Source organism: Crocuta crocuta, unplaced genomic scaffold (assembly GCF_008692635.1).
Source record: "Crocuta crocuta isolate KB4526 unplaced genomic scaffold, BGI_CrCroc_1.0 scaffold19, whole genome shotgun sequence".
Taxonomy (NCBI): Eukaryota; Metazoa; Chordata; class Mammalia; order Carnivora; family Hyaenidae; genus Crocuta; species Crocuta crocuta.
The window spans coordinates 3,345,911-3,368,466 of NW_027551565.1; the positions used below are offsets into that span (position 1 = coordinate 3,345,911).

Here is a 22,556-nt window from a genome sequence, read left to right on the forward strand (position 1 = left end):
AGCAACCTTGGACCCTGGTTTCCTGACTAATATAATGAACATGGTAGATTCCTCTTTTTCTGCTCTGGAATTTTATGACTATAACAAGGCACAGGTGCTTAGCTTAGTGCATCCAAAATGCAGATTTGGTTAGAATGTTTTTAACTTTGCTATAGAAGTTCTCCCGGTTGTCCCCCCTGCACCCACCCTGTCCTCTTCTCCTTTGAAGCACAGAAAACAGAGGTCCTGATGATAATAACACAAAGCTGTGTAAACTTTTTCATGGGCTTTTAAAATGCACTTCTAATTTGGTACACCGTACCATAGCAGTACTGGATTTCTCCTTAAACAAAAATGGTCACGGGTGTCAAAGAGATGTGAGTGAGTGTCCACTGAACTGTGTCTAAATGATTTTCCTTGTGAGCAAAGCCAGAATGGAATAAGCCCCTACTAGTGAGAAGAGAAAACATGCTTCCCAGGCTGAGGAGGCATTGTTCAAAGTAATGAGTTCTGCACCACTTGGTCCACACTTCACAGCGGAGTCTGATTTTCGTAGACAAAGAGCAATAACCGAATGGGGATGCTCTTCAGCAAGATTCTCTGAACTGAATATTGTTATTAAACTCACAAAGTGGTGGGGAAAAAAAAGTAGACAACAGTCTCCCTAACCTTCTACATTCTCCGAAAGAGGAAGGGTTTGTCAACCTGGGTCAGTATTATGCCAGGGGCTTGTCATAGCTATAATGGATTTTGAGTCTAAACTCACTAAAAATGCCTACAATTATTCCAGCTCAAAAGTCTGAGTGTTTAAATGCTCTGTTTCCTTTTATCCTTCTATCATAATTTTACATCTTTTTTTTTTCCCAGAGAAATAATAGTTATGATCCTTGAAGCATGCAGACCAACACTATTCTTAGAAGGGAGCTGCAGGAGGTTTATTATGTCATGAAACATGGAGCCAGAACAAAGGACTACTGAATCACTCACCTTATCTTCATCTAAGAAACCTGAGAATTATAGGGCTTCTCTGTTCCTCCCAAACTCAGCACTGCACTTGTGAAGACAGTAAGTTTTAGGGCCCAATCTATACTACAAAAATGTAAAAAAAAAAAAAGAAAAAAAAGAAACAGATGCACATGATGCTTCTCACAATATATTTATCTAAAATACTTAGAAACAACGTTCAGATATACTTTAAATCAAAGTTTAAGCATTTGTTTCTGAATCCAGACATATGATTGCTCAGCGCTAAATCAACTGTTCTCCCTAAGAATACTATAAGTATTTACTCTGAAAACCTGAAATAGCATCCGAATTATTTCAGAACTCAACTCTGAGTTTATTGAAGGCAGGAATCCGAATTGATTTATATGCCTTACATATAGTGTTCAATAAATATCTGTTGACTCAATGAATAAATTAATTAGAAAATATTTAACTAAGACTTTCCCCAGTATATTACATTAGGGCACCTTAACATAAAGCACCAATATTTTATTTTTATAATTCTATCCTTATAATTATTTAGAAGACTGATTCTAAAAATAAGTTTAATTGATATTGATGACGTAAGAAAATGTATCAAACAGAAGCAGTAACTTTAACAGCTTTTATGCAGAATCTGGTGCAGCAATAAATCCTGGCTCAGCCCACCAACCTTCCCTCCCTTTGTCTCCTTCCCAATGCCTGTCCCCAGCCTTCCCCAAGCACTTGCAATCTCATTATCCCATGATCTGCTAAACTGCAGTTTACCTCCTGGTACAAGCAGGAACACATGTCACTGAGAATTAGGGAATTGGAGCCAGTTACGAACCACCAAAGAGGGTCACCAAAGTATCTGAACCTGAACATTAAGAGTTTTTCTATTTTTTTAATTATGAGGAGGGGGGGAAACCTTAATTGGACAGTTTTTACCATTTGAGCTAGATGGATTGCATAACGTCTAGGCATTTATAATGAATGGGATGGGAGAGAGAACTTTAACAGCATGTTATTTGCTAATCATCTGGAAAGTAATATTATGTTGACTTCATTTGCTGATGGTGGAAGGATATTGTCGGAAAACTTCTACCACTAATAAACATTTGCTATTCTTGAAGGCAAGTTGTTTAAAAGTAGGATACAGCAAGACCATACCCGTAGGACTTCGTCTAAAGTATTTTTATGCCACACTTTATTCAAAAAGACTTATTCCATTTTAAATTTTTATCAGTTATTTTGCTTTAACCAATGTTTATTTAATACCAAGTAGGCATATTAATGCTGCTAAGTATTGATGCAGCCCAGAAAAATGAGCAACAAGATGCAGGTCCTCAAGATGTGTACCCTTGCCAAATGCTAACCTGTGTGTAAACAAATGGGATTTCTTAAAAGGAGAGGAGCTGTCGAGACTCACAGTTTCATGAAAAGGAAAATGACATTCTTAACGGAAGCCTAGAGAAATCTGACTGGTTCCCATCAAGGCTTCTTGAAACATTCCCTGCAGATTAACCCCAGAAGTGACCAAAACTGACGGGCAACTGGAAAAACAATCATCCCTTCTGGGAAAGCTTTTGTATCTTTTCAATGGCATTTTGGAGCTCATCTCCTTCTCATAACATGCCGTAAGGACACAGGTGCTGGGGTTTGCACGCACCGCACCAGCCACCTGGGCAGAGGCCCAAGACTGTAACCTTATTGCTCAAGAGCAAGCGTCTGATTGAAATTTTTTAGTGCCTCACCACCAAGGAAATATATTTTATTTAGTGGGGGGAATATCTCAGTTACTGCCCCAATGATCAAAATGGTAATACGAAACGGCGGGGAGGTGGGGGGACAGTCTTCTATTTCAGTTTATTTGGTTATTGTTTTAATGCTGGACTGCTAGCGTAAAAATGAGATCATAAACTCATTCCGAGTTACAAACAAAGAAAAGGAAGAGGAGAGAAGGGGCCGCAGACGCTCAACAGGGGACTGGGCTCAGGGGCGAGCCTGGTGGCATCTCGGGCTGGCGGTGCCGTCGCCATGGGAACCCCGCGCAGGCGCAGAGGGCGACGCCGCGCGAAGGGGACTTGCCTCCACCTCCCCGCGCGGCGTCGCTCCGCTGCCCTCGTTTATTCCAAGAAAGGGTAATGGAGTAAATCCTCCTCGCGCTGAGTGTACCCGGTCTTCTACGAAAGGGTCCTGAACGGGGTCACCGAGCGCAGGAAGAGCCGTGAGACAGCTCCCATAATGGACAGCGTACTCTTTCTGGGAAACGCAGACCTGCTTTCTCCGCGGTGTCGGGAGATCAGAGAAGGGTTCTGGGGACCCCGCGTGTGGGTGAAGCATCCTGCAGCAAAGCTTCGCCCTCCAACGGACGAAACCCCATCCACCACCACAGGCGACTCGAGAATTAAATTCTGGCGCGGGCACACGCACACCCACGTCGTCTGAATTACGCGCGCGCACACACACACACACACACACACACACACAGCCCCCTCTAAGACTAGCCGTGGTCCAGTTCTCTGCGCTGGGGGTTTGGGGGATCCCCACGCACAATACTCACAGTCCTAAAGAGCGCGTCCCGGCCGGGACTGGGGAGAGGAATTTGAGCCACCTGCTCATTTGCACACCTGGTCTGGTATACCAGTCCTTTCTCTTTCTGACTAGCTACCCCCAAAGCACTGACCTGCTCAACTTTTGAGTGTTCGGCAGTTGAAGGATTCCTGGGAGTCCTTGGCACAGGAGCAACCTCCAAAGTGCTTGGGTGATGAATTGTGAGCCCCTGTGACTTTAACTCCAAATCCCCGTCGAGGGACAGAAAAGCCCCCCAGAAGCGCACTTCTGCCCACCAGCCAACAAACCTCCGAGACGCGCAGGGGAGAGCGGGGCGCCGCCGCCACAACCTGCTTTCTCATTCAAATCCTTACGCTTACCCTGGAGCCCCCCCTCCCCCCCATCCCAGCTCCGCAGCTCCCGAGGAAATCAGGAACTGGAGCTGGAGAGAGTGGACTGGAGCTCCCACCGCCTCCAAGGGCTCCAGCCGGCCGGGGGTAAGGGGTAGAGGTCTGGACCTGGACCCCCGGGCGCATGCGCCCTTACGGGGCTCTCTGGGGGCAAGAGCCAGAAGCACTGGGAATAAAGTCTTCTTTTTTTACCCGTAAGTTTCAAAATTTCCCAAGCCCAGGGACACCTCCTTGATACTTAGTTTGGAGCTGTATTCCTAAGAGCTTCGGTGGTTGTAAGATAAAGGAGTTTGGAGAAACGAAGTTGGAAGTGAGGAAAACAGAGTGGGAACCATTTGCAGCTTGCACCAAAGTAAAAAAGTCCCAGGACCACACCTTAAAGAAATCCCAAACCACCCATTTTATGTCAGCTTCTCTCATTCTAAGAAAATAGCATTTATTATGCTGTTATAACCAAGAAATCTACCTTGAGTAAAGTGCAACTAAGACGGAGGAAGAGGGAGTATAGGTTACACTCTGCATTTACTTCCCCTGCCAACTGTCTCGTCTTCAGATGTTTCTCCTAAACGTTAACGGGACAATTATTCAATCGGGTCAATTTAGTGGCTGGCCAACTCCAGGGCCAACCATCAGTGAGTTTAGAGCATGGCCAGGGCAGAGGAAAGCTTGCACACAGTAGGTACTCAAATCGTGATGCAAATGATGAAATCTACTGAGCGCAAAGACACGGTGATTGATCCGGTTGGTGTGGCTCCTGGAACGCTGGCTATTGCTAGCCTCGGCAGGCACGGAGTGATCCGGTCTCTGGATTCCAGGATTTGCATTTATCAGCCTTCATTCAACCTGCCCTATTGTTAGTTCAAAGCCTGGCTGGGAGGGACTTCGAGACTCTGCTCCTTACCTTCAGTTTAAAATTCTCCACCAATAAGAAGGTCCTAGAAAAGCTGGCAGCATAGGGTTGGCAGGGATTTTCTGGGCTTAGTGACAACGTAAACTAAAGTCATTTTCTTTTTCATGCGTGAATTTGCTCAGGAAGTTACAAATGAGTGCTCGAGCTTGGAGAGCAGGGCCAGGCTGTCCGTCCGCTTTGACAGACACTTAGCGTGGGGGGGTGGTAGCACCATGACCTCTCAGCGCAAGATCTAGGGTTTCACCTTTTCATCCCACTTAGCCGATACCATAGAAACAACCCATTTGTATTATTCAATTCAACAGAGGCAATTACAATGTCACAGCAAAGCACCATGGGCATGAAGAAACTTTATCCTGAATGCAATCTTGGACTCAAAAAAAAAAAAAGGAAAAAGCCACTAGAATAATCACTCGAATTTCTTCATGTCAGGGTACCAGGAAAAATGCAATTTGGATAAACATATATAAGGTCTTTTGGCTCCAAAGAAAGAAACCTCCCAATTTTTTTAATATGTCTATATAAAAACCCTCAATTTATAAGAAATTAAACAGGTAGCTCTTGTGCCCCCAAACTGCTTCTTGTTTTGCATGCAAACATGTGCTATTTAGAGATTTGTTTTGCTGGTAAACTCCATGGTGAACAGGAAGTCCAGAAAGAAAGAATGAGAGACACACATACACACACACGTGCACACACACCAAGACAACCCTTCACACAACCATGAAAGTTATCCACTCCAAACCTCCTGTGTTTGTCTTTCTCGTAGCTGAAAACCCAGATGCACGCATTAAATTAAGCTGAGACACAAAGTTCAAAACACAAGCACCTGTTTGATTATGTAGTCTTTATTTTGAACATTTTAATCAATGTCCGTAATTTCATGAACTTAAAAACTTTTTAACTGTGCAATATTTCAAACCTACTAAAATCAAGGCAAATACCCATATAATACTCCCGCTCCTTTACACCTTCTTTTTTAAATAAAGCACTACAGATACAGCTAAAACCCATCTCCTTGCCCTCCTCCCTCCCATTGTGTGAATCATACTTACTCAGGGTCTTAAGTGTTTAGGACATATGGGTATATCCATAAATCTTTTAATGTAGCTTTTCCCTCTGAGTCTTTTTTTTTTTTAATACCTTTAATCAGAAAAATCACTAACTAAAACCAAGAAAATATTGTTACATCGCTAAGTGTTTAGAAGTCAGGCAGAACTATTTTTCCCTGCTGGTGATAGAGGATATGATAACAAAGGGATTAGACAGTGTGTAGTAAACAGCCTCTCTAGGTTACACAAACCCTTCCATGGTTACAGAACAGTCAACAGAAAAACAAAACAAATAATACCCCCTTCCTTCACTGGGTACAAAAGAATTGGGGAAAAAATGGGATCTAGATTAACACTTCTTTGGGCAGGTAAAACAAAAGTCCTATCGAAGTAATACCTTTATTTGAAAGGTCTCTTGGTCACCTAAACAATAATCTTTTAGTAAGGATTTACCCTTTTCCAAATATAAGTTCTCCGCTGGTAGCTCAATTCAAGATTGAAATCAGTCCTGCTGAAAAGTCCGGGGTTGAATCTTCCTTGCTTCCTCATACGCAGGAACCTCCATCTGTGCAGCCAGTTACCCAGTTATGCCAAGCCGTTTACAGCAGTCCTTTGACTTAACCTCCTCTGTGCAGTAAAAGGGCTATGAAAGCACCGATTTTTCTTAAATGCCATTTAGTGGTGAAAGACATCCTTCCCCACCCCCACTCTCCTCTGGCTTCCAGAGCGATGACTCTCATTAATTATACTGGCACAGCACTGTCTGGCCTCCCTTCTAAATAGCTGCCAGATTTCTACATATCACCTCTGCCTTGATACAGAATGTGCACTGACAACAGGATCACAGAAAATCCTGTAAAAGGTGCCTGATAGCTGGTAAGATGATTGATGTGCTTTGAGGTGGGCCTGCTGTGCTGCGCATCATAAAGGGTTTCTTAGAAAACTGCACTAGGAATCTTGTGTTGGAAGGAGATTTCTCTAGCTGTACAAAAAGGGGTGGCTTTCAGTTGCAAACATAGGCATATTTAAGATACTCAAATTTAATCAGCAATAATTTGCAAGTTATATCCATAAGGCAAGAATGTGAAAGATAAATATTATCCCTATTTTATTTTTTATTTTTTTTACATATTTTTATTTTTTTATTTATTTCTAGGAGAGAGAGAGAGAGAGACAGCGTGAGCAGGGGAGGGTCAGAGAGAGAGGGAGTCACAGACTGAAACAGGCTCCAGGCTCCGAGCTGGCAGCCAGCACAGAGCCCGACGCGGGGCTCGAACCCACGAACCGCGAGATCATGACCCAAGCGAAAGTCGGACGCTTAACCGACTAAGCCACCCAGGCGCCCCTATTATCCCTATTTTAATCAATGCATCAAAAAGTCACAAATATAACCAAAGAGCTTAACAATTTTTTTTTAATTTTTTTAAATGTCTTATTTATTTCTGAGAGAGACAGCATGGGCAGAGGAGGGTTAGAGAGAGGGAGATATAGAATCTGAAACAGGCTCCAGGCTCTGAGCTGGCAGTCAGAGCCTGACGCAGGGCTCGAACCCATGAACCTTGAGATCATGACCTGAGCTGAAGTCAGACACTTAACCAACTGAGCCACCCAGGCACCCCAAGCTGAACAATTATTAAGGAGGAGTTATATCTCTCCTCACACATTTCTTGAGTACTTGCCATGTACCAGGCACTGCTCTAGATGGTAACTCTTAGCTGGAATTCAGACAGTACTCCTTAAAGTACAGACCAGTAGCTCTTCTAATGGCCCTACTTTTAAATACAAATAACAAAACCACAACTCAAACTAGCTTGAATAAAATAGCCAGTGTACTGAGTCCCACCTTACAAAAGAGGCAAGGATAAAGGCTTCAAGAATGACTGGATCCAGAAATTCAGAATCATCATTTCTTTCTCACATTCTCACTTTTGATCCTTCTCTTTCTCTCCCTACATTTCTCGATGTTTATTTATTTTTCAGAGACAGAGAGACAGAGTGTGGGCAGGGGAGGAACAGAAAGGGAGACACGGAATCCAAAGCAGACTCCAAGCTCTGAGCTGTCAGCACACAGACCCATGCAGGGCTCAAACCCATGAATTGTGAGATCATGACCTGAGCTGATGTCAGACGCTTAACCGACTGAGCCACCCAGGCGCCCCTCAATGTTTTAACCTTATTCTTTCCTATTACATATGGGCTGTCTTAATAGGCCAGCGGGTACGGAAAGTATTACCAGAAACAGTTTCTGTTCTCAATCATTTCAGCTAGTGATCCCAGGGGAAAGAGAGGCTTTTTTTTTTTTTTTTTTTTTTTTTTTTTTTTTTTTTTTTTTTTTTTTGCCAGTGTGATATATTTGGTCTGTTCCCCCCATGTAATCATCAATTTTACTTTGAATAAGTACTTGAAAGACTTTTTGGTATANCAGCTCAGGTCACGATCTCATGAATCAGTGGGATGGACTCTAGGCTGTCAGCACAGGATACTCCCTCTCCCTTTCTCTCTGCCCCTCCCCACCACATACACTCTCTATCAAAAAAAAAAAAAATCAAAACAAAAAAGATTGTAGGAAAGGATCCTAATTGACCTGGTTCAGGTCATGTGTCCATCCATAGGTCAATTAACGTGGTCAACAACAAGTAGAGTGTATATATAGCCAGTCTCTGATTATATACCCACCCCTACAGCCAAGAGGTGGGGTACTTTCAGTAGCAGCCCCACAAGAACTATATGGAGTACGGGAGGATTTGTGCCCAATAGGAAGGGAGCTGTTCTTCCCAAATAAGGGTAGGAATGAATTCTGGCAGATAAAAAGAGCAAGGGTCCCCTCCTGCGCCACCTCTTGAATCTGCCACCAAAGGAAGTCATAAACACCTTTTATAGATTCATATGTGTATGACAGACATAAAAAAAAATGAGAAAAGAAACTTCCTGTGTCCACTAAGAAGAACTGGGGGTGGGGGGCAGTATAAAGGTCACCAATCTTTCCCTCCCCAGATAGAGAAGCATATATCCCCACATGAAGCATATATCCCCATATGCTAAGCTGAAAAATGGAGAAAGGAATACAAATAAGCAAGATGGCTGATCTTGAGAAGAGTTGTCTTGTATTTGTGCTTCTTATTTTTTATCATAGAAATCTTCATACCTACACAAAAGTAGAATAGTACAATGAAGCCCTACATATTGGTCACCAAGTTTCAACAATTATTAGTATTTTGAAAATCTAGGGGGCCCATGTTGGGCTCTGTGCTGACAGCCAGTTCAGAGCCTGAAGCCTGTTTCAGATTCTGTATCTCCCTCTCTCTCTGACCCTCCCCTGCTCACACTGTCTGTCTGTCTGTCTGTCTGTCTGTCTCTCTCTCTCTCTCTTTCTCTCCCTCTCAGAAATAAATAAAACATTTAAAAAAATTAAAGAAAAATCTTGTATCTGTGCAGGAATGTAAGGAATTCGCTGAATATTTAATTTCATAAAGTACCACATTTTGCCTTGTTGTGATCTTGGCTAATGGAAGGAATGCATGCCTACAAAATAACTAAACAAAACTACTAAATGTGAAGCTCTTAGCGAAATGCCTACCACAAAATAAGCTCTCGAAAATGTCAATTACTGGGGCACCTGGGTGGCTTAGCCAGTTAAGCATCCAACTCTTGGTTTCCGCTGAGGTCATGATCTCATGGTTTCAAGATCATGGAGTTCGAGGGGCACCTGAGTGGCTCAGTTGGTTAAGTGTCCGACTTCGGCTCAGGTCATGATCTCACAGTTGTGGGTTGGAGCCCCGCATCGGGCTCTGTGCTGACAGCTAGCTGAGAGTGTGGGGCCTGCTTCGGATGCTGTGTCTCCCTCTCTCTCTGACCCTCCCCTGCTCAAACGGTCTCTCTCTCTCTCTCTCAGAAATAAATAAAAATAAAACATTAAAAAAAAAAGATCATGGAGTTCGAGCCCCATGTTGGGCTCTGTGCTGATGGTGCAGAGCCTGCTTGGGATTCTCTCACTCTCCCTCTCTCTCCGCCCTTCCCTTGCTCATGCTCTCTCTCCTTCAAAATAAATAAATAATCTTTTTTAAAAAAGTCAATTTTTTAGGGGTGCCTGGCTAGCTCAGTTGATGGAGCACGTAACTTTTGATCTTGGGGTTGTGAGTTCAAGCCCCACGCTGGGGGTAAAGATTACTTAATAAATAAATAAATTCCTGTTATTATTGGCAACCTGCTTAAAGCTTTTAAACATTAGCAAAGTCTACACATTGAAATGTATTTGGCCTACAAAGAAAAAAAATTAAGGCTAAACTCCTTGCCAATAGACAATAACATTTTTAAGTGCTCCCTTTTTAAAATTAAAAAAATGTTTATTTAATTTTGAGAGAGAGAGTGAGAGTGTGAGTGAGCGGGGTAAGGGCAGAGAGAGAAGGAGACACAGAATCTGAACAGGCTCCAGGCTCTGAGCTGTCAGCACAGAGCCTGATGTGGGCCTTGAACTCACAAACTGCAAGATCGTGATTTGAGCTGAAGTCAGATGTTTAACCAACTGAGCCACTGAGGCTTAAGTGCTCCATTTTTAAAAGGGCAATTTGTATTTTATCTAGCACAAGCCTATGTAATTGTTTCCCCTTTTGATATGAAAACATCAAAAATATTAAAAGCAAGAGCACCTGGAGTGCTGAATCAGTGGAGCATAGGGCTCTTGATCTCAGGGTTGTGGGTTCAAGCCCCACATTGGGTAGATGTGGCTCTGTGGGAGGTCTTTCTGGAAACAAAAGTCACCGCACTGGGTTGGGAAACTATTAAGGAGGAAGGAAAGGGGCCGCTGACACTATTGTCAAATAGACTCTAAGATACTTTATTCCCTGCCCCCAACCACCAGGAGAAAACAGTGAAATAAATTGGAGAAAAATGGAATAAGTTCACTTTAAATAGCATCCTTCCTGGCTTTTAAAAAGTACTCTTTCTGGGGCACCTGGCTGGCTCAGTCAGAAGAGCATGGGACTCTTGATCTCGGGGTTGTGAGTTTGAACCCTATGTTGGGTATAGAGATTATAAGAAAATAAATAAATAAATGAACTTTTTAAAAAAAAGTGTTCACTTAAAAGAAGAGTATTCATTCTATGCTGGGAACTGAGCATCTCTTAAGAAGTATAACTGAGGTATAAGAATATCTTAGTTGAGGGGCGCCTGGGTGGCTTAGTCGGTTAAGCGTCCTACTTTCGATTAGGTCATGATCTCGCGGTTCGTGGGTTCGGGCCCCGCATCGGGCTCTGTGCTGACTGCCAGCTCAGAGCCTGGAGCCTATTTCAGAGTCTGTGATTCCCTCTCTCTCTGACCCTCCCCTGCTCATGCTGTCTCTCTCTCTCTCCTAGAAATAAATAAAAAACATTAAAAAAAAAAGAAAAAAAAGAAAATCTTAGTTGAATTGATGGACTTAACCTAGACAGGCACAATTCTGCTATTTTGTCTTCATCCAGCATTGACAGGCTGGATTATTTTGCCAAGATATTCAGTTAGGGAACCTGGAGTTCAGAATTCCAATATCTAGTCCAAACTCTTTCCTGGGCTTGACAATTTAACCTATATCTTCTTATTTGTAAGGTGAAAAGTGCATTTGCTTCTAACATTTTTTAAAAGATTTTTATTTTTAAGTAATCTCTACAACCAACATGGGGTTCAAACTCACAACACTTGTGATCAAGAGTTGCATGCTCTGGGGTGCCTGGGTGGCTTAGCCAGTTAAGCATCCAACTTTTGGTTTCAGCTCAGGTCACGATCTTGCAGTTCGTGAGTTTGAGCCCTGCATCAGGCTCTCTACTCTTAGCCCACTTCAGATCCTCTGTCCCCCTCTCTCTCTGCCCCTCCCCATTGGTTCTCTTTCTCTCTCTCTCAAAAATAAATAAACTTTAAAAATAAATTTAAAAAGAGTTGCACGCTCTACTAAGTCAGCCAGGCACCCCAGTCTACTTCATTATTTCATTCCTTATTTAACAGCTATTTACAGAGTTCCCAATGAGCAAGAAACGGGACTAAATGCTGTGGAGAAAGCAATTTCAAAGCATTTGAAATGCTCCAAAGTTTAATAAGGTACAGTCTGAGTTGCAGGATCTGTTCCACTTTGGAAGAGAGGAAAGACATATAATTATAATATAATGTCACAGCGCTAAAATAGATACATGTTCAGTGTTGTGGAAGAACAGAAGAGGGCACTAATTACTCAATTTCATTGCTAAAGTATCTGTAAGCTATATTTCAATAACCAAAACAGGAAATAGAATTATCCCAATACATCAACTTTTTAAAAATTCTGCTTCTGTCTCAATTATTTGTCGTCCTCACTTTAGTTATGGAAATCTACTCATAAGGCTTCTTCAAAAAAGTACTAGAAAATGAGATCTACAGTGATTTTCAGTAACCCATATACTTTTGCTAGTACATGCATTCAAATATATTTATAACATGCAAAAACTAACAAAACAACCCCTATCTTTGCTATGTGCAATGCACTCTGACATTTTTACTCTGTTCTGTTTTTCTTAGCCCAACATGGGGCTTGAACTCAGGACTTCAATATCAAGAGGTGCATGCTTTACTACTGAGCCAGCCTGGTGCCCCTGCTCAGTTCTTTTGTTCTTTCCTTTTAGATTGCTGGTGGCAACTGATTAAATTGATTTCATATCTGACTAATAGATCATGGCCTACAGTTGAAAAATACTGCTCTAGTATGTCCTTTAAAAATGAGAAAGAGGGGCGCTTGGCTGGCTTATTTGGTGGAGCACACAACTCTTGATCTCTATATGTTGGGTGTAGAGATTACTTTTAAAAGATCACTAAAAAAAAAGAAGCAAAGCAGTAGTGCTCAGAACAGAAACAAGTGTGGTCAGGAGGACCCCAAGTCATATCTTCTGCCCAGCAAATTAAGAGATATCAAAGCCATACAGGATTAAGTCTCTGGGAGAAAAAAAAAAAAGGCCTGTGATTGCTCAACTCTTTGACCATGAACCCATGTCAACAAAGAAGGTCCTCTAAAGTTGTCCAGTCCCCAAAGGGTGAATCCTCCCTAATGGAGAATCCTTTGAGGAGTCTGTGGAGAGGATAAGGCCTATCTTCTGGAGAGCAAACTGGAGCATTAAGATTGACTGACCAGCAAATTCACACTGCGGGACTGGGAATCATCACCTTCCCTGTCCAGCTGAATAAGATACATGCTATGAACTACTGACATCCCACTTTCCCTCCACATTGTGTATTGGGTGCATTGATATTGGCCTTACACTTCCAGATCATGAGGAATTACTCATGAAAAAAAGGAATTCATATTACTCAGAGATCCCAAACTAGGGCATGGACTTAATTCCTAGAAAAGCACTGTCTTTCCTAAAGAATACTGAACCCTAGAATCATATCTCAATCCAATTCCATGTCATCAGAGTTTGCATAACTTCAAAATATCTAGCTAATTAATGGCATTCCCGTTTTCTTTTTCTATTTTAATATTTGATATTTTGATGTAATCTGAATGGAAGTTAAATGAATGCACTCCATGACCATCTTGAAATAAAAGTATAGTTGGTTTATTTTAAAGCTTTTTAACTATTTCACTTTTAAAGTTCTGTTCTTGATATTCTAAATAATTTTTTGTGGATTTTTAAAAAATAAGTTCTATGTCCAACATGGGACTTGAGCTCATGACCCTAAGATCAAGAGTCACATGGTCTACTGACTGAGCCCACCAAGTGCCCCCTGTTCTTAATAGTTTAAATATTTAATTTCAATATTAATAATTAATTTCAATATTCTAAACATTTAAAATATTAATAATCTTAATATTATAAATTTGTGGTTTTAGGGGAGCCTGGGTGGCTCAGTCAGCTAAGCATCCAACTCTTGATTTCAACTCAGGTCATCCTCTCATGGTTTGTGAGTTCAAGCCCAGAGTTGGGCTCCAGGCTGACAGCACAGAGCCTGCTTGAGATTCCCTCTCTCCTTCTCTCTCTGCCCTTCCCCCCTTTTCTCTCTCTCTCTCTCAAAATAAAAAAAAATGTTTTTTGTTAAAAAAAAAAGAGTAAGAAAAGAGGCACCTGGGTGGCTCAGTTGGTTAAGTGTCTGACTCTTGATTTTGACTTAGGTCATAATCTCGCGGTTCTTAAGTCTGAGACTCATGTCAGGCTCTGCGTGACAGCATGGAGCCAGCTTGGAATTCTGTCTCTCTCCCCCTCTCTTTCTGCCCCTCTCCCACTCTCTCTCTCTTTCTCTCAAAATGAATGAAATAAACTTTAAAAACTTAACAGAATAAGAAAATAGTACATTTTAATTTTAATCTTGCACTTTTCATTTTCTTCAATTTTTTTTTAATGTTTATTTATTTTTGAGAGAGAGAGAGCATGAGTGGAGGAGAGGAAGAGAGAGAAGAACAGAGGATCCAAAGGAGGCTCTGTGCTGTCAGCACCGAGCCTGATGCAGGGCTCAAACTCAGAAACTGTGAGATCATGACCTGAGCCAAAGCCAAATGCTTAACCGACTGAGCCACCCAGGTACCCCTTTTCTTCAGTCTTTATAAATTTGTGTTACTTTCTTCCTCAGATTTGTCTTCACTGAAATAGTTGCATTGGTAATGGCATTAGGGAGGCTCCAAACCCAGAGACTGAGGACACACTATCCCAAATGTGGCACTGTGGCCATATTTAAGTTGAAGGAGTCTGAGAAAACAGCGGGAGCAGGAAGGTCATTCCGACCTCCCTCCTTTGCCCTTCTTCCCTGAAACTGGTCATAAAATCCTCCTCAGAGAAGTGTCCTCCCAATAGCTGGAGGTCTGTTTCTTCGGTCTGTATTTCCTTATAAAAGCTCTCTTGTCATGTAAAACTTATATTGAATAAATGTTCATCCTTTTCTTCTGTTAACCTGTCTTTGTCAGCTTAATTTTCTGACTCAGCCAGCCATCCAAAGAAGGTGGAGGAAAACTCTTCCCTCCCCTCACCAGAAAGAGCTTGGAAACCAGACCACCCCAGCTCTCCCAGCAGCAGCTAAGCTCCTCAGTGTATGTATCTGCCATCCCTGTTAATGGTGGCTTAAGTAATAATCACTTATTGGTGCCCTGACATTCTCAAGTGCTGCTGTTTTTTGGCTTCTTGAATCATGCTGTTTCTTTAAAAAGTCTCTGGGTTCAAATCGATGTCATATACAACCGATGAATTTGGGACAAACTGTGTCAACAATATGCCCCTTGACAGCAAAAGGAGGGACTCAGAACTCAAAGATGCAAATGTAGGGGAGCAAAACGCACCACCCGAAAATATTCTTCTTCAGCATAAGGATTATCTTGAGAGGGTTATTTTTAAGAAACTGCAGACATAGGAGAAACTCTAAAAACTAAGTAAAAGTTACTCTTTGGTAAGAACAATTTACATTTGTAAGGAAAATCTCCATTTGTAAAGGTGTCTCTCTCTGTACCAAGGAAACTAAATCTGAGTCTAAATCTCAAGAATTTTACCAGTGGAGAAGGCATGGATTTAAATCTGTATAATAACCTTACTCTGGCTTACTGGTCTTATAACTGTTCTCTCCATCCCCCAATATCTTCTAGTCTTGAGCTGGAGATGTTATTTAAAGTGATGGCTTGGGCCATTTGGGGGAGTTACTCAGTTTTCCTTGGTGTCCCAAGGCATACAGGAGGTATACTTGTTATTAAACTTCTATTTGATTTTCTTCTGATAATCTGTCTTTTTATTACATGTGTGTCGCAGCCAAGAACCTAGAAGAGTAGAGGGAAAATTATTTTTCCTCTTCCCCCCAAATTTTACTTTGGTGAGGAACCAAATGATGCTGGAGATATCCAGAAGATAAAACTCTTGGCATATTATCTGCCTCAGACGTGGTTAATTCTCCTAAGCAGGTTTTGTAAGTGTACCAGGTTGGTGTGGGGGCTGACTGGGATCTTTACTACGCTCAGAGTGACCTGAGAAAGCAGGCAGAAGTGAGAGATAGCAGAACTGTTGAGATCAGTGGCCCTGATCTTTCTTTGAGTCAAGTTTTTTAAAAATGACATTTCACGGGGCGCCTGGGTGGCTTAGTCGGTTAAGCGTCCGACTTTCGCTTAGGTCATGATCTCGCGGTTCGTGGGTTCGAGCCCCGCGTCGGGCTCTGTGATGACTGCCAGCTCGGAGCCTGGAGCCTGTTTCACTCTGTGACTCCCTCTCTCTCTGACCCTCCCCTGCTCACGCTGTCTCTCTCTCTCTCTCCTAGAAATAAATAAAACATTAAAAAAAAAATGAAAAATGACATTTCAGGAAGCAGATTTCCCCAGGCTTTCCCAGCGCTGGGAAAGACCAAGCCGATTTGGAAAGTTTCAGGACCAAAAGGTGTAAGAGGTCTTGGAATAAGTAAGAGTCGGACAGTTAGAATCTGTGGGGCAGCACCCATCCCTCCTTTCTCCTGTTCACACAGAGGAGGAAGATTTGACATTAGAACTTTACTCCCTTTTCTACAAGACTGCAAGTGCCATATATCCTGTTTCCACTAAATTAGGAAATAGTGATTATCTCTTTTCTGATATTTGCTAGGCTACACAGCCTTTTAGCACCTCATTTACCTGAGACAAGGAGGATGAAGCATGATAAAAAGAGGGAAGCAAGAGAGGAGTGGCCTACATTCTCATCCCTTAGTTTAAGAATACATGAGTTTCCTGTAAGTTGAAGTGACACCATGCAATGTGGCAGGACTGGAGCCTACCCACAACACACACCGGTGAGCAGAGTGAGTAAGTCCAGGCACCTTCCACAAGCAAACTCATGTTCCTTTCCATCCCAAGTGGTGGTGATCCAAGAGTTAAAGGCTATGGACTAAAGGCCTTGGGAGTTAAGAAGGAAGGGAGAGAAACATTCTTACAACGTCCCAAACCAGGGGACTATGACAGAGAGCCCCTAAAGAACTCTCGAGGAATAACCATGGCCAAATGTGCTAGAGAAGAACCTGTCTCATGGACAGAACTAACAAACATCAATCCAAGAAAAGAAAAGCAAAATGTAAGAAGACCTTGGTTGTGTGTTTTCTCTCCTGGTGTTGCTGGAATATGCTTTTAGCAGTTTTTTGTCATTATAATTATCCTGATGACTATGTCCAGAAGGTTCTCTTCTCTTCTTCATTGAACAATAGGTAGAAATTAGTCATTCTTTATTACTAGAAATAGTCTAAAGTGACCTTCTATAGTAGCTTTGCCCCAAATTCACAGTTAGGAAAAGAGCAGCCTCAGACATGATGCATAAAGAGTTCCTTTATTATAAGTAATCAAGTTGATAAAACTGGAAAAGTAAACAAATATTCTTTTTGAACAAAAATTAAATATGGCTGCCCCAAATGACTAAAATAAAGTGTCCAAGAGTTAAACTCTGTCTTCAAATATTAACATTACAGGTATACATCCTTTATCCTGGTAACTAAAGTATTTCATTTTTCCTAAAAGCGTATTTTGTTAATCACAATTTGCTTAAGTTATTTTGATATGACATTTAAAATAATCATCTCTTAAATATTTAAATACCATTAGGATGCAACTTTGATCATTTGGAGGAATTTCCATTTCAACTCAATGAAAAACATCCATATATTTACATAGTTTACTCTTTTCTGAGCAGGTCACCTCCAGATCTCTTAGAATATTTCACCCTTTTCTACGAAAATATATGCGATTCATAAGTTCTCTGAACTTCAGTATTAAGGAGTAGTTATTTATGTTGTCTTTCCATGTTTCATAAGTCCTTCTAAATTTGTCATAATAACTTTCTTTTCTCAAATTGAAATCTGATCCAATTTTTTTTAAATAACTGTCTTTTTTCCATATTTCTCTCCAGGAGCCTTTGAATTTTTCCAAATAACTTTCTTTTTCATATTCTTCCTTCCATATTCCTTCGCCTTTTTTTAAGGCTGTTAATTCAGCTTTAAGTAAGTTTCTGTGAATTGTCCAATAAATTTTAGAATCATAATCTAGCCCTTTAACAAGAACAGTTTTGCCAAGGCCTCTTCTCAAAATTTCTTCATTCAGACTCACACTAAAATATCTACCCTTGAATAAAAAAAATAACACAAACCAATTACTTAGGAAATTGGTAGTATAGCCATATATCTTATTTCCTTTAAAATTTATTTATTTACTTAAAAGCAGTCATTCAGCAACTTTTCTTCCAGAGAAAAGCCAAAAAACATGAAGCAAAAGGGTCCCCAAGAGCTTAAAACAGCTAATGCTAAATCCAAGAGTTTCATTACTAAAAGAGATCGTTGCCAAAGTCAATTGCCTCTTTTATAACATAATAGTTCTTCACAGACTCCCTGTTCATCTAACCCAAAGAAGGGTAGAAGTAATAAAGCATAAAAAACATTTTAGTCTGTTTGTTGTTTAGAGGAGGAAAGAAGCACGCAAAAAAAAAAAAAAAGGCGAAGCATCAGAAGGTCACAGAAAAAGGAACTAAAAAGTATAAAATGCAAAATGAACTGAATTAGCACTGAACTGTAAGATTAGATTCAGAATTCCAGTGTGCAGGAAGGCACTGTCATGTAAATGTAATTTTAAAAGACTTCCCACAAAATCATTAACATTTAAAATAGTCCTAAACCTTGAATCTTCATCCATAAGGAAATTTCCTTCATGGAAAACCTCACTTCCTAAAGAAACCGGATAAGGGGATTTCTTCCCCTTAATTTACAGTATAAAGGAGATCCTGCTGGGGTGCCTGGCTGGCGCAGGCGGCAGAGAGACTGTTGATCTCGGGTTGTAGGTTCAAGGCCCACACTGGATGTAGAGACTACTTAAAAATTGTAAAAATCTTTTTAAAAAAGAGATCCTGTTTAGCTATTTATATAGTCCTTGTGAAATTTTAACCTAACAAGATCCATTTTAACAAAGTTTTAATAAATGAATAGCTTTGTTAGACAAGTACTTCACAGCTAAATTCTAAAACTGTGAAAACCCAGGTTTAAAGCAGGAGGCATTTCTAGGACTATCTAAAGGAACAAAGTAACCTTTTTTCCCTTAAATCAGTAATTTTGGGTCATGAATACCAAAATTCATGGGTATTCATGGGAGTTCATGGGGCGCCCAGGTGACTCGGTTGAGCATCTGACTTTGGCCTAGGTCATGATCTCATGGTTCATGAGTTCGAGTCCCCCACCAGGCTTTCTGCTGTGAGCGCAGAGCCCACTTTGGATCCTCTGCCCCCTCTATCCCTGCCCCTCCCCAATTTCCACACTCTCAAAAATAAACATTAAAAAAATATGGAGTTCATAAACACAGTTTTAAAGGATTTACCATAATTTTCTCAATCTTTTAAATTTTTTAAATGTTTATTAATTTTGAGAGAGTGAGCAAGCACCAGCACTTGTGCACAAGCGGAGGAGAGGCAGACAGAGAGAGAGGGAGAGAAAGACTCCCCAGCAGGCTCCAAGCTTTGACTACTGAGCTTGACTCAGGGCTTGATCTCAGGAACTGTAAGATCATAACCTGAGCCAAAATCACATTTACCTGAATGAGTCTCCTAGGCACCCCTCAATATTTTAAATGTTAAGAGCTCATTCCCTAAACCAAAATGAGAACTAAAATTCAATCTCACACATTAGTAAAATTCAACAGATGTAAATTACCACAATATGCATACTGCAGAGTTTGGTCACCTAGGAAGGAATAGAAGCTAAAGTATATAAGACGAAGTATAAGCTTAGGAGCCATAAAGAAATGAGCTTGGGGGCGCCTGGGTGGCTTAGTCAGTTAAGCGTCTGACTTTCGCTTAGGTCATGATCTCGCGGTTCGTGGGTTCAAGCCCCGCGTCGGGCTCTGTGCTGACTGCCAGCTCAGAGCCTGGAGCCTATTTCAGTCTGTGACTCCCTCTCTCTCTGACCCTCCCCTGCTCACGCTGTCTCTCTCGCTCTCTCTCTCCTAGAAATAAATAAAACATTTTTAAAAAAATGAAAAATAAATAAATAAATAAATAAGACATGGGCTTGAATACAGGCTCTTTCACTTGGTTACCCCGAGGCCCAGCTGTAAACGGGAATAAAAATATTGACTCCAAAACAATGGTTTTGAGGATAAATAAAATACACTCCTCAACTTAAAAGAGAAGATACTGTTTCTTTTTATTTTTTTTAATTTTTAATTTTTTTACATTTATTTATTTTTGAAAGACAGACACAGAGCACAAGCGGGGAAGGAGCAGAGAGAGAATGAGACACCGAACCAAAGTAGACTCCAGGCTCTCAGCTGTCAGCACAGAGCCTGATGTGGGGCTCAAACTCATGAACTGTGAGATCATGACCTGAGCCAAAGTTGGACACTTAACCAACTGAGACATCCAGATGCCCCTCTTCTTATTTTTTTTTAAGACTTTTTGAAAAAGTAATCTCTGTATCCAACATGGCACTTGAATTCACGACCCCAAAATAAAGAGTTACATGCCCCACAGACTGAGCCAGCCAGGTGTCCTGAGAAGATAATATTTTTTTTGTAAGGCCTTTGGCATCTTTATATATTTTGTATTAGCAGCTTACTTTTTTAAGATTTTATTTTTTAGTAATCTCTACACGACAATCTTGAGATCAAGAATCACATGCCCCACTGCCTGAACCAGCCAGGCACACCCCGCCCCCCCCAGCTTACTTTTAAATGTAAGATGATTCACCCAATCAGTGCTGGGAAATTCCTTTTTAAAAAAATTTTTTTCTTTAATGTTTATTTATTTTTGAGACACAGAGCATGAGCAGGGTAAAGGCAGAGAGAGAGGGAGACACAGAATCTGAAGCGGGCATCCAGCACAGAGCCTGATGTGGGGCTCAAACCCACAAACCATGAGATCATGACCTGAGCCGAAGTCGGAAGCTTAACTGACTGAGCCACCCAGGCACCCCTTGATAATTCCTTTTTAGAAAGAACTGACTATGACTTGGACATGCAGAAATTAATGGGTTTCATTAGGCTATCTATTAATAGTTCAAAAAGCTCTAAAGAATTAAAATGGTTACAATTGTAATCACTTTAATGTGAGGTTTTTTTAATGTGAGGTTTTTTTTCTTCAGATTTGTTTGTGTTTGTTATAAAATAAGAGACTTTATTTTAAAAATAAGAAAACCGTTCTTAATCCTTAATTTTCCACTTTCCTTTTTCAGTACTCGTCCACCAAGAGCCCTGTGGAGCAAGGCGCAGGCTCAGGACAGTGGCACAGCAACACTGATGAAGCGTCCCCGTTTCATAGCGGCCGTGGCCGATTGTAAAGGTAAGAAAACTGGTGCAAAGTCTTCAGACAACTGATTACTGATCATCAACAGCATTTAAGTGCGCCCAACTTTAGAGAGTCCAAAGACTGAACAGTCTTTACCTTCAGAAAACACACTTGCTCTTTGTAGTTTCCAGTTGATCAGAAACTCACTCAACAAGCGGTTTCTAATAACAAGGGGGATATAATATACCCATGCAGAAATAAATGTGTAAAGTTACTCCTTAAACTGTCAACGTCTGAAGTCATGAATGACTTTAGGTTTTTTCCATTTTCTTAATTTTCTATTTTTCTATAATAAACATATAAATAACATTTTATAACAAAATTTATATATGAAACACCCAGTTCTCTCTCTATATAATCACTATGAGTACCAATTAAGAAAGACAAAAATTCAGTTCCATTATACATTCAAGGTTCTAGTTAATGATGTTAATGTATAAATAAAAAGAATAAAATATTGCTCATTATCTTTTCACATGACTTACCTTATTCACTAGAAGATAGCAAGTAAGTGCTGAATTCTCCTTTGCAAGAAGTTGAAACCACAGCAGTTGGGAAGGTTTTAATTCTTTTTGTAACCACACCTTTCCGGTTTCAGTGAGTTCTACTCCTGCCAGCTTAACCAGCAAAACACCACCCGGCTCTTCTACAAAGGTTAAGTAGAAAGGAGTAGCTTTAATACCATGTTGCAAAAGCAAATTTCAAGGTCACGTGCCCCCCCTCCCCCAAAACAACCAAATATGTTTATTTACAAATACCTAGACACTCTAGAGGTAGGTTCATTTACATCTGTATTTAAGTTTTCTTAAAGCAAACTAAGCATACAACAGATGGGATAATCTAAAACCCCCCATTTCAGTAAGCTCCAGCACAGGATGTAGAACCCATTAAATACACATATGAGTAGAAGGGCTCCTGCCAGTTAAGCACCTAACTCCTGATTTCGGCTCAGGTCATGATCTCACAGTTTATGAGATCAAGACCCACATCAGGCTCTGTGCTGACAGTGCAGAATCTGCTTGGGATTCTTTCTCTCCCTCTCTCTCTGCTCTTTCCCTGATCTTACTCTGTCTCTCAAAATAAACAAATAAAACAGGGGTCTCTGGGTGACTCAGTGGGTTGAGCGTCTTGACTTCAGCTCAGGTCATGATCCCACAGCTCATGAATTCAACTTCCACTTCGGGCTCTGTGCTGACAGCTCAGAGCCTGAAGCCCCCTTCAGATTCTGTGTCTCCCTCTCTTTCTGTCTTCCTGTGCTTGCTCGCTGTCTCTGTCTCTCTCTCTCAAAAATAAAATAAACATTTTTTTAAAATCTTGAAAAAATAATAAGTTAAAAAAAATAAGTAAATAAGCATTTAAAATAATAATAATAATAATAATAACAACAGGGGCGCCTGGGTGGCTTAGTCGGTTAAGCGTCCGACTTTCGCTTAGGTCATGATCTCGC

At 40.9% G+C, this 22,556-nt stretch overlaps 2 protein-coding genes across 3 annotated transcripts in view; both read right to left on the reverse strand.

Moving 5' to 3' along the window:
- Positions 1–3,839, reverse strand: part of PLCH1 (phospholipase C eta 1) — a 204,414-nt gene extending 200,575 nt beyond the window's left edge. Inside the window, exon 1 of the mRNA XM_077750100.1 lies at positions 3,632–3,839. The gene's annotated coding sequence lies outside the window, so the exon portion shown is untranslated. The remainder of the gene's footprint in view (positions 1–3,631) is intronic.
- Positions 3,840–17,100: 13,261 nt separating this feature from the next.
- The window catches only part of CUNH3orf33 (chromosome unknown C3orf33 homolog), a 16,551-nt gene continuing 11,095 nt past the window's right edge, over positions 17,101–22,556 (reverse strand). For both annotated transcript variants that reach the window (XM_077750119.1, XM_077750118.1), the window contains exons 4-5: positions 21,595–21,755; positions 17,101–17,907 (exon numbers count right to left, since the gene is read on the reverse strand). In XM_077750119.1, coding sequence (XP_077606245.1) covers positions 17,506–17,907; positions 21,595–21,755 — 563 coding nt within the window. In that variant the 3' untranslated portion in view covers positions 17,101–17,505. The remainder of the gene's footprint in view (positions 17,908–21,594; positions 21,756–22,556) is intronic.